Consider the following 16,992-nt stretch of genomic DNA (forward strand, 5'->3'; position numbering starts at 1 on the left):
TTTTGCAAAAGTTAAACAAGTCACAGAAAGAACCCATATATTCCACTGCCATATATTCCACTGAGTAGTGTCCTTTAGTCCGACAGAAGCTGAACCGCATCAGCGCACAACAGCAAGCTGTTTTTGAGCGCATAGTTGATGCTAATTAGCCATGCGGTTTTAAGTTTCGTTTCTGTAAAACGTAAACAAATATGTACAAAGCTGGGTGGACAGGGCAGGCTTGCGGATACAGAAACAACTGTCTGGATGGACGCAGATTGTTTCTGATACGGTGATACGCGGATTCCTTTCAGTATAAACGTAGTCTTTGCTACTGATCCGTATTCGCATTAGTGCGTGTCTCGGTTGCTGGGTGATAGGAGCAGCTCCATAGGCTACACCTGTCCCATTTTGGCAACGCTCTTGCGGTCTGTGGAGGCTGGTTCGAGGGCTGCAGCCTTCGCTGGACCCTGGCGATGACGGGATCGTGAACCCGTGATCGTGATCGAGAACCAGAGTGGAGAAAACTAAGAACGCCGGCGTCGCGTTTTCGTGTGGAAGAGCAAACCGCAGCTTTTGAAAAACGATGACGTCACGATCCCGTCATCGCCAGGGTCCTCTGATGCAGCGAAGTCTGTAGCCCCTTGAACTAGCCTCCACAGACCACAAAAGCGTTGCCAAAATGGGACAGGTGTAACCTACGGAGCCGCTCCTGCTGTTAGCGCTACAAATCCGCATATTGCCGTATCAGAAACGATCTGCGTCCATCCAGACACGTTGTTTCAGTATCAGCAAGCCTTCCCTATCCACACAGCTTTGTACATATTTGTTTACGTTTTACAGAAACGAAACTTAAAACCGTATGGCTAATTAGCATAAACTACGTGTTTATAAAACAGCTCGCTATTGTGCACTGATTTGGTTCAGCTGATGTGCTTCAGCTTCTGTCGGACTAAAGGACATGAATCAATGGAATATATGGGTTTTTCTGTGACTTACGTTTAACTTTTGCAAAACGAAACGGCAATATTTCTGGGATACATCTAAAATAGGCTAAATTACCTTAAAGTTTAATGGTGATGAGATATGCATCATTAAAATTATTATCATTGTTAACAGTGCCATATACAGGTGTGGCAGATGTATTACATCGTTTTCACTCAGTGCTCCTTTGTCGTGTGGACTGAATATTTACTGATCCGGCACTTATGTGGACGCGATTTTTTTTTTCAACCAGCAAAGAAAAAAATCCAGGAGCGTTGTCGTGTGGACGTAGCCTTGGAGGTGTACGTATCAGTTGGCTCTTGTAATCTGAATTGTCGGGCTTTAGGGCCTTGTAGAAGTCGCACACAGCGTCTACATTCCTGTACATTTAAATTGGAAAGTCATTGTTATGGAGATGAGCGCAACACACCTTCGCGCGTCAGGAAGGAGGAAGGACCGGCTCTTTCTGCTTATTCGTCTCAATGTAATCTTAGTTTGTGCTGCTAGTTTGACTGACTGTCTTTTTCTATGCCCGTGGTGTAAAGTGACAGTCTCTAACCGGGTTTTTGCGCCTTTTTACCCGAGAACAACGCGGTGGAATGAGTTTTATCAACTGGAGACGTAGCGTAAAGAAAAGAGACGCGAACAAGTAAGTACTTGACAGCCATTAAAATCAGCGCTGGACTGTCAACCAGTGTTGCGCTATACTTATATACTAGTGTAATTACTAGTATAATTACTAGTGTAATTACTTGCAATAACAGGTCTAATGTAGCCTCATAATCAGCACATTATTAGTACATCATGGGTCTTCAATTTTTATCATTCTATTTTGAATTCTATTTCCACATTATTTTATCTTCTTTTTCTTCCTCTCCTATTTTTCTTCCTATTTTTAACTACTGAATTATATAAATGTTAATGTCCGCTGCCCATTTTCCACTGTCTTCTTCTCACCTTCATGAGATGTGTCTTTACATTAACTTGTCACAATGACCTCTGACCTCTTATTAGGGATGCCAAAGAAGCTCAAGACATCACTGAAGGCCGTAACTCCCCGAGCCGGTATGATAGCATTGTGCCTTGTACACTTTTTACTCTTTTTTTAAATAGTCTACAGAGAAAACAAAATAATTTTCACATTTATACTTGTAATGACGCGTGCACAAGTTGCTGTGTCATGTGACTTCTGTTCTCTTTTACTTTCTGGTTCAGGTTGGCAGTTATAAACAGTCCAGATATGGATCCTATCATCACAGACTTCAGGTATATGTTTTTGTATTTAATTTCTCATACAAAAAAAGTGATTGTTATCTGCAAAAATAATGTCAGCATTATCAATGGGAGTCTCCACTATATATTGTGTAAGTTTGTATGGCTCTCACGATCATGTTCCTCTAACAATAGCTGTGCTTTCAGCTGTTTGGTGCCTCCTGAGATGGGCCTTTTCTTTTAACAGACCCATATTTTGTCTCTGTGTTTCAGGTTACAGCTCCCGGATAATCAAGATGCTCTGGTATCAACCAATACAGTCAATGGGTAAGACACTATGTTCCCTCACTCTGTACATATCTAAAAGTCATGTTAACATCACTAAAATAATAAGAGGACATCAACTTCTTTTATTTAGTTATTTATTTGTAACTCCCATAATGGGAAGTTATGTGTTATTAGACATTATACAGGTACTGATTTATTGTCCACCTACATAGTAGGGTTGCAGAAACTATGATGATGGTTGTCTATGTGTCTTTGGGCAAGACCCTTTACCCTTCTTGTAAATGTGCATGACAATTAGTGATAATGGTTCTAGATTTTGTATACATAGAATGAAAATGAAAATATATTCTATACATTTAGACTAGCAAAATGTTAAACCTCATATAATTTGTCTGTTTTTAGAGACATATGTACAATTGACTTGTATGAGCTTATAGCACCATTTTATATTAACAGTGTAAATGAGGGTAATAAATAGCTCTGAATTTTTTTACTTTGACGATTAATAAACTGTACAGTCATTCTCTCTACACAGACAAGAAAAAAGTAATGTCTTTAACACTTCAGAAAGCATTTTGATTAACCACAGCTCAGTGTTAAAAATGACTGCCTTATTTCTCATTGTGTTTGTTATACTAAAGAGATTAAAGAGTGTTTTCTAGGATATGACGAGTTGCTGTATCTGATGACTCAAACAAAATTATCCCCAACAAGGACAGCAGTGTACCAAATTGGATTATGCTTCTCCTCCCACTGTGTCCCACAGAAAAAATATCCTTACAAATACAAGAGTCTGGAGCTTGAATTAAACTTTACAGTGACTCTAATATTTAACTTAACTGTCATATGGCCTGTCCCAAATAAACCTATAAGTTACAGGATTATCTAAGTCCTTGTTTTGTATACGGTCAGTCACATGATGGTACTAGCACTGTAACTAACAGTGTTTGTGACTCTGTGTATGCATGACACTTTGAAACATTCACAATAAACAAATGTGTCCCTAATTGGAAAACTGACTAGAGTGTGTTTGCCTTTTAGAACAGCACGCTATAAATAAAAAAAATGTAATTTCTACTTTGTATTACATGCTATTATCATATATGTATCTCTTACACAGCCTCATGTTTACCGTTACTGTCTGATATTGTATTAAACTATAGCATTATGTAGATGATTATTTTACATTTTGTTAATTGTGAAGTATGAATATAAATCATCAAAAACAAAACAAAAACAAAAAACAGCCCATTGACTCAAAAGTGCACAACTGAAATACTCTGTCTAGTAGTATTTCACCAGAGCATGCAGTGGATTTTTATTCGTTTTTTTGTTTTTTTAAAATCTTTTTAAAACTCAATATGTAAGATCTTGAGCCTGGATGCTTTGAATAATCGCACTCATGCAAGTAGAGCAGTGGTTGGAGGTAGGGGGTGGGCAAAAACAAATATTTTCTGAGCACTCAAACCACAAGAGGACAATACAGGAGGCCAATGCAGGATTACTCAATCCTACATGAATACTCAAAATACAACTATGAGTAAACCATTTCTATACTCTTTTATATTGACTGAATTCCATGTGTACTATTTGTGTCTAAGGTATAATACAAGACTTAGACTTAGATAAACTTTATTGATGCACAAGGGAAATTATTTAGACATAGTGGCTAACACATCACAATATATTATAATAAAGAGCAAAAATATGAATTATAATAATAAATTCAAAATAAGTAGCAAAAATAGCAAGAGACTGGTGTCAAACAAGGCATAATTATATAAAATGTATATGTACATGAAAAATAAGATATAGAAATACAGTAATCCAAATATATCTCAGCTAAATAAAAAATCTGTGAGGAGAAACAAAGATGATATATGTCTTTCCCAGACTTATTTTTGGCTTATTACTTTCTAACCTCAGGGCATATGTGATGATTTAAGCCCCGCCTATGGCTTTTTGGGAGGCGGGCTTGAGTTTATGGTTTGAGGGGCTGATGATCGGAAGAGGTGGGACACAGAGACTCTTATGTGTTTCCCCACCCATGTGTGATAGTCATCCCGATCTTATTAAGACACGATGTATTTGCTGCTACCTCCTCCTCTCCCTCTCTCTCTCCCTCACTCTTGCTTCTTGCTGCTGCTGCTGTAGTTGCTGCTGCTACATAGACAGAGATCCGGATCATTACACTGCGCTGTTAAAAGAAAGGCTGCATTAACTTCTGCTATTTTCTCCTTATCTTTACTGTGTTTCTCTCTGTGTCACACTTGCACATCACCACACTAGCCAGATGAAAATGTCAGGAGAGGAAGAGACTCTAACCAATGGGTAAGACACCTAACTACTGTATATATGCCTTTGTTTATTCCAGCATGCTCAGTTTGTTATGGATTCATTGTATTCCTGCCTTGCTATTACTGACACTTAAGGCATGTGGACAAACTTGTTCAGGCCCATTATGAACATGTTTGCTATTATAGCTAAATCTTGTTACATCATTGACTCAAAGCTGTGTACGGAAGTGTGCGTAAACTAATGCTTCGTCACCCGTGAGCCCTACAGTGGGTCCATTTACATGGCCAGTAAAAAGCAGATAACTGGAATAATCAGATTACCCAAAAATTAGATATGATCTTTGTTCTTTGCTTATAAGCGCAAGAAACACATATCAGTTAATTAATGGATTATGTACAAAGAATTTTAAATTTTAACTCTTTCAATCTTTAATAATACTATTTTGCATTCTTTGCCCTTGTCAAAACCTGTGAGCAATCAGAAAGACATTAGACTACTCACATCAAATATAACTATATAACAATAATCAGAGAACTCCAGAAATCAGATAAAGTTCAGGTTTTCATGTGCATGTAAACATAGCTAATGGTCCATATATCTGTGCTGGTTGTGTGCTCTCTAAGGCTTTATGCATCTCTGTGTGTGTGTGCATTTGCTTCAGTGACAATACTCATCTCTGTGGAGTATCTCTTGTGTGAAACCAATGCCACAATTCAGACTTGCTGACTTTAAATTAAGTAGCTTGGCTTGACAATTTGTGGTATGTGCATCCTGACCCTAATAGACAACCTCCATTGTTGCTTTTAATTCCCCTTCATTATAGATCACAATTCAATACAGTTCTCCTCTCCTGATCTGTAATAGGCACTGTTACTTTCTTACGTTCTTACTCTTCTTAGATATCTTTTAAGATTATAGGTTAGAAAAGCTTCTATAATGTGCCAAAGATGTGATTAATTAATAAATAGTGTTATAAGCCAATCCAGTTAATTATTTGTTTAATAGTTGGTGATATAAATCGCTCCATTGGTCTCTTGAAAAACAGAGTCTCAAGAGTGGTCAGATTCCCTCCCTAACCACTGAGGGACTGCTGTACATGTGACTTCGCTGCAATATCCTTGAAATCAATGACATTAACATTTGCAGAACTAGACATACCATTTGTTATGTTTTACATCTGAAAACATACTCAATTTAATGTGCTTTATTTTACCTTTTATAGATCTTAGTCTGAACAAAAGTGGTTTAGCACAATTAGTTGTAGTCATGACACGGCATGATTAGTGTGTGAAGAGCTCTTCTTTAGTGGTTTGCCCAGTGGACTGACAGTGGCCTGAGTCCCTGTTGTTATCAGGAAGCAGAACTGGCTGCAGGTCATATGGTGAACACAGCAGTCACCCGCATGTCATTAGCTGGAGCTGCGTCAGCGTGGGTGGACATTTATAACATTGTGGGGACTAACACTCTGTTCACGTGGACCTGTCTCACTATGAGGATAAAAATCAGGCCATATGACGTAAATCCTTTATCATTAGATCAATAGCAGTTCAGATATGGGTTATGTTACGATTAGGAAAGCAGTGACTATGGTTAAGGTTAGAATCAGTCTACAGGGAAATAAATAATAAATAAGTCAATGTAATGTCCCCAAGAAGCATAGAAAGCCAGTGTGTGTGCGTGTGTGCATGGGTGTGTGTGTGCATGTATGCGTGCGTGTGTGTGTGTAATGATGTCTACCTACTGTGTTTCCAAATGTCAAGTGAATATTATACCGTGTATATGTCACAACAACATGAGTTGGGTACTAGTGAATTACATCAACCTGAGTGCTTGGTTGAAGAAATGTAGCCTACTACTATTAGACTATTAGACTATTAGTATTTTTTCACACCATACTTTTTACTTAGTTAATATCCTTGCTTGGGTAAAACCTTTTGGCCATTTGTCTATCATTCCTGGAGTTGTATTTTGTTTCATTCACACATGTTCACACAAATCATGCATATTTAAGTTTAGTTCTTCCCTCAAAATGAAGACACTCTGTTCAACCTTGTGATGTCATGTGGTCATACAGGAAATGCCCCAATGCATTTTTAAACTCCATACACCTTCACTAGAATCATTTGGATGATTTCAATCCTGTAATTGCCCATTTCTACTGGACTAAAGGTAAAAAGTAACGGTTAACTTGAAAACTAGCGGTTTATGACATCACATGGTGAAATAGAGCATTCTGAGCTTTAGAGATGTAGAAAGACTAGTAATAAAGAGTTACTCAAACGTGTGAATGATCAAAACGCAACTCTAAGTTTGTAACATGGCTTACAGCTCAGTAGAGTCAATTTTATTTTGCACAATATAGGCTTGAGAGAATGAGAGCCTCGCACATCAACTACTAGAGACGGGTGCGTTGGAGGAGAGGGAGCAGCCCCAGAACATACAGAAAAATCCCGCACACCGTCTTACTTGCAAACTGTGAAATTTATTAGGACAAACTGTGCAACGTTTCGGCACTAGGCCTTCGTCAGGCAAACAATATAGGCTTAAAATAGACTTAAAAATAATAATGATAAAAAAGAAATACTTGATTACTCCATCCATTCCTTTATTTTTATTTGACTACAGCTGAAATATACATGGACCAGGCAGTGATGGATTTTAATGTCTTCCATAATTTATTTATTTTTTAATCAATTTATCATTATAAACATGGAATAAACAAGGCCAGTGTTTCTCAAACTGTGGTTCAGGTGTTACTTGGACTCTTCAGTATGTGGGTTAGCCTAATTTAGACCACTGTTTTATCCTCCTTTGGTTTATTTTTTGTTTAGACCTACAATGGAAAGGACATAGTCCAATTTTTGAAATGGTTAAGCCCTAGTTTACACCCGGGGTTGTCCTGTTATATGACACTTGGAGAGCCAGCTCTTTTCTTTAGTGATACACAGATTTAGGCTAGACTTTTGTTGTTTATTTGGTTAGATTAGTAGCAACAGGAAATGAAGAGCTTGTATGTCCATACATTTTTAACAAGCACAATTGCACAAACAATGACTGAATAAAAATAAGTCAGTTAATGTGAAAATATACCCCAATGTCTGTCTTTAGTATCTGACTATCAACCAAATCTATTCTTTACCCCATTAATCTTATTGAGAACATTGAGTTTCTCAAATTGTTGCACCAAAAAGCAAAACAGGCTTACAAAACAAAAGCTTGTCATCCAGGGGAGTGATGAGAACACAAGGACTGGCACGTATACCCTGTCACGTGAGGGTCATATGGCTTGAAGAGGGCAAAACAACAAAGTGGGTTTTTTTTTGTTTTTTTGGGAGTTTTTTTCCAATAGAATAATTAAACTTGTGTTGTCAGTTTGTATTTATTATAGTATGGATAGTATGATCTGGCTTTCTTGCAGGCTGTAGTGAATTTTAATTGTTATGTGTCAGCTTTTTAGCTTATTCTTGAGAGAGGTGTAACAGAGAACGCTATTAAATAGACTGTATAGACATTGACCTGTTGTTTTCCTGTGTGTGCAGGTGTTCTCGGTCAGACCTTTCTCTGGCGCTGGAGGACTGCATGGCTGCCCTGGATCTATTCCTTAGAAATGAATTTGAGGAGGCCCAGGAAAGACTCCGATCCAGGTACAAGTGGGCCCATCAATTTCATGCATCAAAAAAAGCAAAACATTAATACAAGATATTTATTATTATATTTAATGCTGTATTCTCATTTGTCTGAAAAAGCTACTGACTTTTTTGTTGTTGTTATTGTTAAATGAATTTAAATAGCGTCAGTTTGGAAAGGTAAAAACTCCTATTGACTTTTCCTCCAGTTTGATATTAAACCCTGCCTCCACACGTTAATACTTTTCTTTATTCTTTCTTCTTTGAAACAAATACGTGATGATAATGCTGCATGTTGGCATTGTATCATGTTATTTTTTATCTGATAAATCAAATCAATATCTCAAGTTATCTCAAGTTAGAGTTGTATGAATTGGTTCTAGATGTGCCAGTCTAGGTCAATTCAAAGTGAATTTTACAATGACAATGGCATGTACAGTTCACACACAGTGAAACTCACTGTATCTTCACATATAATATAGTTAGCCTTAGGCTTTATATTATTATGTAATAAACTGTGAGCTATAGTGTCATCTTTGCTCCCAGTGCCTGAGCTTGAGTAACTGTTTGTGACGTTGTTCTGGACAAAGCCTTTTCACTTTACTCCACAAACTTGCTTCATGGAAATGAGTTTCTTAGTCGTACCTAATAGGCGTAGTTTTATATACCAGCCCTTTGTTCAAACATGATGCCTTCATCAAGTAATCCTCTATTATTCTCACTGTAATAAGTGTAATATATGTGTGTATGTATGTTCAGGTAATGCAAATTAAGATTGTTTTGATTAAATATACTTCCCAGGGCTCATGAATCATTTCTATGATTAGCTGTATTTTATTTTTTATATTTTTTTCTTTTTTTTGTGTGTGTGTGTGAGTGTAGGTGAAGAGGTGAGGGCAGGTGTGTTTAAACATGTGCATATAACTCCACCCCTGCATCATGGAAAATCCTGTCAAGACCACATACTGAAGTCAGAAAGTGTAGAACTCTATTTTATGTTATTTCTTGAGCACACAGCGTACAGACACCCAACCCAAAGCATAGACAGAGAAATCTGTGTTTCATATTTCTTTTATAGTTTCTCCTTGTGGGTCACTGTACAAATTAAAAGCAGTTTTATTATGTTGTAAAATTACCACATTTTAAGGAGTTTTCCAAATCCAGATTTTACAAATCTGAGGTGTACATCTGTGTTTGTGGTGTTTATTTCTCTTTTAAAAATAGCATGAAGCTTTAATAATGTTGTGTAACCAGAAGAACATGTTTATTAAGTATGAGAACAAGTGAGCACAATCTGGGACACCAAGTCAGGACGCTGCTTTTGAAACTTTCAGAAAATACTTATGAAACACACCTACTGAGTTATTAGTCAACTGTAGAGGAGTGGTTTTGCTTTCAAGTTCAAAGTCACACCTGCTTAGTCCTGATGTAAAGGTCTATTGTTATTGGGACAATGTTTACAAGGTCATTTGTTGGCATTGTATTCCTCATATATGTCTGCAGCAATGCATACCATATTATATTCTAACTAATTGTGGTTTTCATTTATGCAGAACCAAAGACAGCATGTACCACTCTCTGACCTATGCCACAATCCTAGAAATGCAAGCCATGATGACATTTGACCCTCAGCACATCCTTACTGCTGGAAACACCATGAAGGAGGCTCAGGCTATCTGCCAAAGGTGACATCTTAAACCTTTCTGTGCATTTTCAGTTGTCCCATAGTAAAAGGGGCCCATTTTACGCTGTTTTCGGATCACCGTTATAATGTTATTTCCTCATCAGAAACATACCAGGTGCTGTGTATTGTTTCATTCATACATGTTTAACCACAAATCCTGCATATTTAGGCATATTAGAGTTATTTTCTCAATCAGAAAACACTCGGTTCCACCTTGTAATGTCATGTGGTAATACAGGGAGTGCTCCAATGTGTTTTTAAACTCCATGCACCTTCATTAGAATGATTTGGTAAAAGGAGTTGTTAACTTGAAAACTGCCGCTTTATAGCATCACAAGGTGGAAAAAAGCATTTTGAATTTTGGAGATGGACAGCCCAATAATTCAGAGTTACTCAAAAATGTGTGAATGAAACAAACCACCTCCCCAGGTGTTGGTTTTTGAGGTGTATGTTTTTGAGGAGTTAACAACATTATAATGTGGCTTAAAGCTCAGAAGAGTCATTTTTACATAATATAGGACCTTTAATGTACAGTAATCCAATTAGTATTTTCACCATAATAAGAATACACAATTAAAATTAATTTGCCAAATGAAATTTGCAAAAGGGAATACTGAGACATTGATAAAAACTGTTAATCCAATTATTTAATGCACACTCATCATTTGTCAGTAGCATTATGCTAAAGCTGCATGTTACCAAAAAAAGGAAATGGTATAGAAATATTGACTGATGCACTGCCGACCATTAGTCATAAATTCTTTTATATTATTTACGTATTTATTTATTGTTTTGTATTTTAGGCATCGCAAAAAATCTAGTTTTTCTAAGACCTTCACAGAGGGTAAGTAAAGGTATTTCCTCTGTACATAATCTGTAAGTGGCGATGTTGAACAGTGTGAACAGCAGAGGTTGTGTATCCCTGTTTTTTAAATGTGTGACCATTGTGTATAATTTCAATCATAGAGGAACTCCATGCAGAGGTGTGCTATGCTGAATGTCTCCTCCAGAGGGCAGCACTCACCTTTCTTCAGGTCAGTAACAATTCACAGCTTTTACATTAGGAAAAAACATGAAATTAATAATAATCATATTCACTGTTATTGTGTAGGATGAAAACATGATCAGTTTTATTAAAGGTGGAATTAAAGTGAGAAACAGCTACCAGACATACAAGTAAGACTCTGACCTCTTGCTGTAAAGTACTTGACTTTTTAGAGCAATTTTGTGTGATTTATTTTGTGTTTATTTGTGTTGATTTATTATTATTATTATTATTATTATTATTGTTTTTTGTTTTTTTTTTCTCAGGGAGCTTCATACAGTCCTGCAATCCACTGGATACACTCAGGCAGACAACCACGGCCATTTTGAGGGAGGTGTTAAACTTGGTGTTGGGGCATTTAACTTGGTAAGTTAAATGCTGGCTATATTTCATTCTATAATATAGTGAGTAAATATATATTTTCAAATTCCCATAGAAAGGCACATTAATGTTACAATTGTCAAGATTTGATCTGTTCTTTGAATGCAAGCTAAGTTCTGTTTATCTCAAGTTAGGTTTCATTTTGACTGGGTTTCACTTTTTTACAGATGATTTCTATGTTACCCACACGGACTCTAAAGCTTTTGGAGTTTGTTGGTTTTTCAGGTAACAAGGTGAGAAGAAATATGGTACCAGAAATATGTGATTTTAACTTTGATAATGCAAATACTCCTCAATTATTCTCATAGTAATAGGTGTATTATATGTGTATTTACATTTTTAGGTAAATTAAGATTGTTTTGATTAAATACACCTCCCAGGGCTCATCATTAGCTTCTGTGATTAGCTGTATTTTATTTATTTATTCAGAAATATGTTTTATATGATTTAAACTTTCATATTGAAATATTCAAAGACATTAGTAATAGTAGTTTTAATAGGTGTATATTGTGACTACACACTATCAAAAGCAGTGATGTACTTCTAAGACCTTATTAGTCCAAACTGTCCAGTGAGTTGCTACAATCATTGAGGAGTTGAGTGATTGTTATTTGGATATAACATTGGAAGACTGAAATGAATCTCTTTGAACTTGTGTAATTGTTGTCCTATAAACATGCTTGGTGTCTTCATGCAGGAGTTTGGTCTCCAACAGCTTCAGGAAGGCTCTTCAGAAAACACCTTTAGGTCTTTCTTGTGCAACATGCTGCTTCTCTGCTATCACACCTTTATGAGCTTCATATTAGGTGGGAAATGTCACACTTCATGGCAGTCAATACAGTCAGCCACAACAGCTAATATTATTATCCTTTTTAGGAACTGGAGAAGGGGATGTTGAAGATGCAGAAAAACTGTTGCAGCCATATCTTGAAAAATATCCAAAGGTATGTACACTTAAATATTTAACATTTTAAATTATTTTTTCAATATGGCTGAGGTTTATACTTTTCTTTTACTGTATACAGTTCTTTTGCTGTACTGTTTCTCCTTATGACCACTTATTTATAGCTGAGATTTATTTGTATGACTATATTTCTAGATTTTATTTTTACTTGTACATATGAATTTATATAATTATGCCTTATTTGACATCAGTCTCTTGCTATTTTTGCTACTTACTTTGAATTTATTATTGCCATTTACATTTTTTGTGTATCAATAAAGTATTAATATAAAAAGTGTGTGTTTTTTTTATAGGGGTCAATATTCTGTTCTTTGCTGGTCGAATAGAGGAGATTAAAGGCAACCTGGATGCTGTAAGTAAAAACAACCATGTTCTTAGTGAATGTGTTAATTTTACTCACAGTTTTCAGCTCTCTTTTTTTCCTTAAATCTCAGGCTATTAAGCGTTTTGAGGAGTGCTGTGAAGCTCAGCAACAATGGAAGCAGTTTCACCACATGTGCTATTGGGAGCTCATGTGGTGCTTTACATACAAGAGACACTGGAAGATGGCTTATTTCTATGCTGACCTTCTCAGTAAAGAAAACTGTTGGTCCAAGGTAAGTCAAGTTTGGTTGATCCAAGAACCCAAAACATGCTCAATAGGTAATAGTAGTGTAAGCCTAGCTCAGGATCTGGATCTCCTGCTCCTAACATGTTGTCCCAATAGCATTAAAATGCATATGGCAGGTTTTGATGAAGAAATTTGTGAAGAAAAGTTGAAAAATATGTTGAAAATTATAGAAAGTAAAGAGTTCTCTCTTAGACAGTTCCATATGGATGACATCACACACACAATTTATTTGTTAAATAATAATTTCTGTGTACATAATGAGTTTTAGATCACTGTATAGCATGGTTCCTATGCAACAGTAACAGTTTCCAAATCGTGATGTTAAGATTTCCAACCAGGAAGTACAATTTTAAAACTAAAAAATTGCCAAAGTGGGAAAATAATTATACAATTTTTAACTAAATCTTAAATTTAATGCACTTAATTGTGCTTTAGTAGAATGAGTAGTCCAACATGTCATTGGCACATTAAATGGGCCATTTACAGAATACAAATTTCACTATGAGAACAATAAAGTAAAAAAATTTCACCATTTTGTGCAATTCAAATGAAACACTCTAAAATTCATAAATAAGTGGTATAAGAGCTTAAATGTGTGCAGAACAACCAAAAAAGCAACAGGTGGTCACCACATGTCCAAATGGTGTGACGTAATACATATGCATGTTTTAACTTTAACTTCTTTGTCTTTACTTAGGCCACCTATGCCTTCATGAAGGCTGCCTACCTCAGTATGCTGAGTGAGGAGGATTGCCTCACTTTTGGAGAGACTGAAGTTGCTTTGTTTAGGTAAAATTACAGCTGAATAAAAGCTATCACCACAATAACTATTTGGAACTAAGTGTGCACTACCTGAATTTTCCTTATATAATCTACCGTACTACTGGTATAAATGTGCATATTACACTTTTTGCTAACATGGTTTAATATTGGGATTTTAGACAGGTTCCAAACTTGAAGCAAAAAATAGCTGGGAAGTCATTACCAACAGAGAAGTTTGCCATTAGGAAAGCTCGTCGTTACCTTGCAGAAAACCCTGTTCCTCTTCCTGCTGCACCCCTGGTCAGTAAAATTGATGTTATGCAATGCGCTTTATTTGTATATGATGTTTGGCTTTGGCTTATGGTTTATCATTTCACAAGTACAAATGCAGTTGACTGGTGCTTGCTGACTGGTGTCTGATGCTTATAGGAGATGATGTACATCTGGAATGGCTACACAGTCATTGGAAAACACAAGGACTTGACTGAAGGAATGTTGAAAACACTGCATGAGGCACACGCTAAACTTGAAAGCAGCCCAAGTGAGCACAATTTACACAGTGCCTAACTTTTACTGTGTTTTAATCATTTTAATCAAACTCAATTACATTCATTAAAAACAGGAACTGAGTTCACTATAGATGATCAGTGTTTACTAAGCCTCCTGAAAGGATTGTGTCTAAAGCACCTGGGTCATCAGGAGGAAGCAGAACATTACTTTACCCTTGTCCTCTGCAAGTAAGCCACTTCCTGTTTCTTTCTTTCTTTTTTTTTTATTGTGCAACAAACACCTGCAATTTTAAAACAGTTGAACTCATTGTGTTTAGTATTGCCTTGTGAGATCTTGAGATAGTGGCATTTCATAATCTTATTTGCTTTCTTCTGTATTTTTAATCTGCAGTGAGTCTCAAATAAAGTATGACCATTACCTGGTTCCAAATGCCCTGCTGGAGCACGGTCTGCTTTGTTTAGAGCAAGGTAGAAATAATGAAGCCATCAAACTCTTAGAAACAGCTAAGTGAGTGTTGCTTGTTTGTGGTTATTAAAAATAGTCATGATTATTTGTTTATCATTTACTTGTATAATATTTTTTTCTTTTTCAGGCAAAATTACAAAAACTACTCAATGGAGTCACGGACACACTTCCGTATTCAAGCTGCTTTGCAAAAAGCTAGGGGCATTATGGAAAATGGAACTCATGGGATTTGTAGCCCATAATAGACAGTGGGGGGTGCTCTAGATCAGAAAGTGACTTCTGACATGTGCATCTTTATCACAAGAGACATTAGGACAAGGAATTATGTCAGGCCTGTTGTACTATCTACAAAGCTTTATGCAGCTTTGATGCATTTACAGCACATTGCCACATTGCTCTGATATTAGCTTCACTTAGCCATATGTTATGGTATAGATCAGTGGTTCCCAACTTTTGTGACATCCTGGGGGGTTTGAGAAAATACAAAATATCATTGTGCTGTCAGAGAACCAACTGTATTCTAAATAAAGCTCTTTATAGGAATATCATTGGTTCAAACAATGCTTGGAACAAAAACATTTTACAATAACCTAGAGTAATCTGGAAAAGTCTGTGAAATCTTGACAGTCAGTGTTAGTGAGCAGAAATGTTGAATCTTATTCATATCATGTGTTTTCTGTGATAAGAAGAATTCCTTATATTAATGCTGCATTAAAATGACACAGTATTGCACATGTTCAAATTCACAACTAAATATTTTTGTTGCAATTTTAATTCCCCATTCTTTATTGTAATTTTTGTAGTGTAGTTGAAACTTTGGACTTTTTAAAACAGACACTAAAACTTTAATGCTGTCTTTGGGGGTTAAACCCTTAAGTTGGGAATCACTGATATAGACAGTATAGGCAATAGGCAATTTTTGTGCTTGTATTTAAACCAGTTACAAGGTTTATTTATGCAAAGAACCACATCTGTAATGATGTAGTCTAATTCAACCAACTTCTGCGGTCAACTAAATGTCTATAGTGGACACCAATAATTTAAGTTAAGATTTATTTAAGATAATATTGAAGATAAAAATACAGGCAGTGGAAAATACACAACATGATCATGTTACCATAGTTTACATGTGTCACCTTTGCATAAAAATACATTGTGTTTATTAAATTAAGTTACAAATCATTAAATCATTTTTAGGAAAGACTTTTCAGAACATAACTTTGTTTTGCACTGCTCTTTGTTTATCAGCATCCACTAGTGAGAGTTGTGCTTATACATACATTATGTATATACTGTATAATGTAAATTGCAGTTTTATGATGTTGTCCTATTTTAAGAGGACAGAAGAATGTGTCTTTCAGAAAGGCAGTCTACTCCTTTTTCTCCTCCTGCTTTGTGCCTCCATCAGTACTTCACCTTCAACATTCATGTTTAGCAGCTTCAGTCTGTGCTGTGGATACAGACTGGAAAAGACCATTTGATGACAACAGTTACTGTCTCTGCAACAATCTGTGTATAGATATGTACTTCCGTTTTACCCAAAATGTAATTATTATTATTTGTGCTTGTGGAAATAGACTATTGTGTCAAATGTCTTAGCATATGCTCAAAAGCTATTTCAGATTTTTTCAAATTCTCTTATCTGTTTCTTTTTATATGGTCTCCCTAGTCTCCATTTGTAAAAAAAAAAAAAAAAAAAAAAAAAAACTCCAACGAGCAAAATATAGTGGCATTCTAGATTATGTTCCACATATTCAATCGTGTCTTCTCCCACAGAACATAATGGTATTCCTTAACATAGGTGAATGTTTCTAAACCATTTAAGTTGGCTGATATAATATGAAAACCCCACCAACTAATTCAAAACAGTAGGTGTTGTGCTTTAATCCACGTACAGTCACATTCAACATCATTCGCAAGCACTGATCTTTGCTCTGCATGTTCTCTGCTCACAAAAAAAAAAGCCAAACATACTGTGAGCAGCATGTCAAAAGACTGTTTTGATATGCTATTATAATTTACTTATAAACATAATGAAAACGATAAGTGCTAAATAAGAACTGCTACATTTCCTGCTCTAACTGATCGTGAAATAAGGAAAAGTGCAACACTAAAGCCTCATTTTTTATGGATTTCGCTTTGTGTTTATGTTTTTAGCAAACAGAACGTCAGCATGAATGTGAT

At 36.0% G+C, this 16,992-nt stretch overlaps 1 protein-coding gene across 2 annotated transcripts; it reads left to right on the top strand.

Annotated features, from left to right (window-relative positions):
- Nucleotides 1–1,380: 1,380 nt before the first annotated feature.
- On the top strand, nucleotides 1,381–16,777 carry ttc39a (tetratricopeptide repeat domain 39A). 2 transcript variants are annotated; one of them, XM_055164587.1, is made up of 21 exons: nucleotides 1,381–1,612; nucleotides 1,978–2,028; nucleotides 2,179–2,229; nucleotides 2,449–2,502; nucleotides 8,301–8,405; nucleotides 9,941–10,072; nucleotides 10,875–10,915; nucleotides 11,038–11,105; nucleotides 11,183–11,247; nucleotides 11,383–11,482; nucleotides 11,665–11,730; nucleotides 12,195–12,303; nucleotides 12,374–12,445; nucleotides 12,755–12,813; nucleotides 12,896–13,057; nucleotides 13,769–13,860; nucleotides 14,013–14,133; nucleotides 14,263–14,374; nucleotides 14,456–14,570; nucleotides 14,734–14,850; nucleotides 14,936–16,776. In XM_055164587.1, the coding sequence occupies exons 1-21, from the start codon at nucleotides 1,563–1,565 to the stop codon at nucleotides 15,048–15,050; spliced, it is 1,857 nt and encodes a 618-aa protein (XP_055020562.1). In that variant the 5' UTR covers nucleotides 1,381–1,562; the 3' UTR covers nucleotides 15,051–16,776. The 2 variants fall into 2 exon arrangements, with proteins under 2 accessions (XP_055020562.1, XP_055020563.1); XM_055164588.1 differs by lacking the exons at nucleotides 1,381–1,612; nucleotides 1,978–2,028; nucleotides 2,179–2,229; nucleotides 2,449–2,502 and adding an exon at nucleotides 4,632–4,794 and having other exon boundaries at nucleotides 14,936–16,777.
- Nucleotides 16,778–16,992: the final 215 nt, after the last annotated feature.

The sequence above is a fragment of the Boleophthalmus pectinirostris genome, unplaced genomic scaffold (assembly GCF_026225935.1).
Source record: "Boleophthalmus pectinirostris isolate CB_2022bp ecotype Guang Dong unplaced genomic scaffold, ASM2622593v1 HiC_scaffold_7, whole genome shotgun sequence".
NCBI lineage: Eukaryota > Metazoa > Chordata > Actinopteri > Gobiiformes > Gobiidae > Boleophthalmus > Boleophthalmus pectinirostris.

Coding starts and splice junctions, on each gene's coding strand:
- ttc39a (XM_055164587.1), top strand. CDS start 1,563: ATGAGTTTTATCAACTGGAGACGTAGCGTAAAGAAAAGAGACGCGAAC. Junction 11,731..12,194: donor TTGGTTTTTCAGGTAACAAG/GTGAGAAGAAAT, acceptor GTCTTCATGCAG/GAGTTTGGTCTCCAACAGCT. Junction 13,861..14,012: donor ACTGAAGTTGCTTTGTTTAG/GTAAAATTACAG, acceptor TTGGGATTTTAG/ACAGGTTCCAAACTTGAAGC.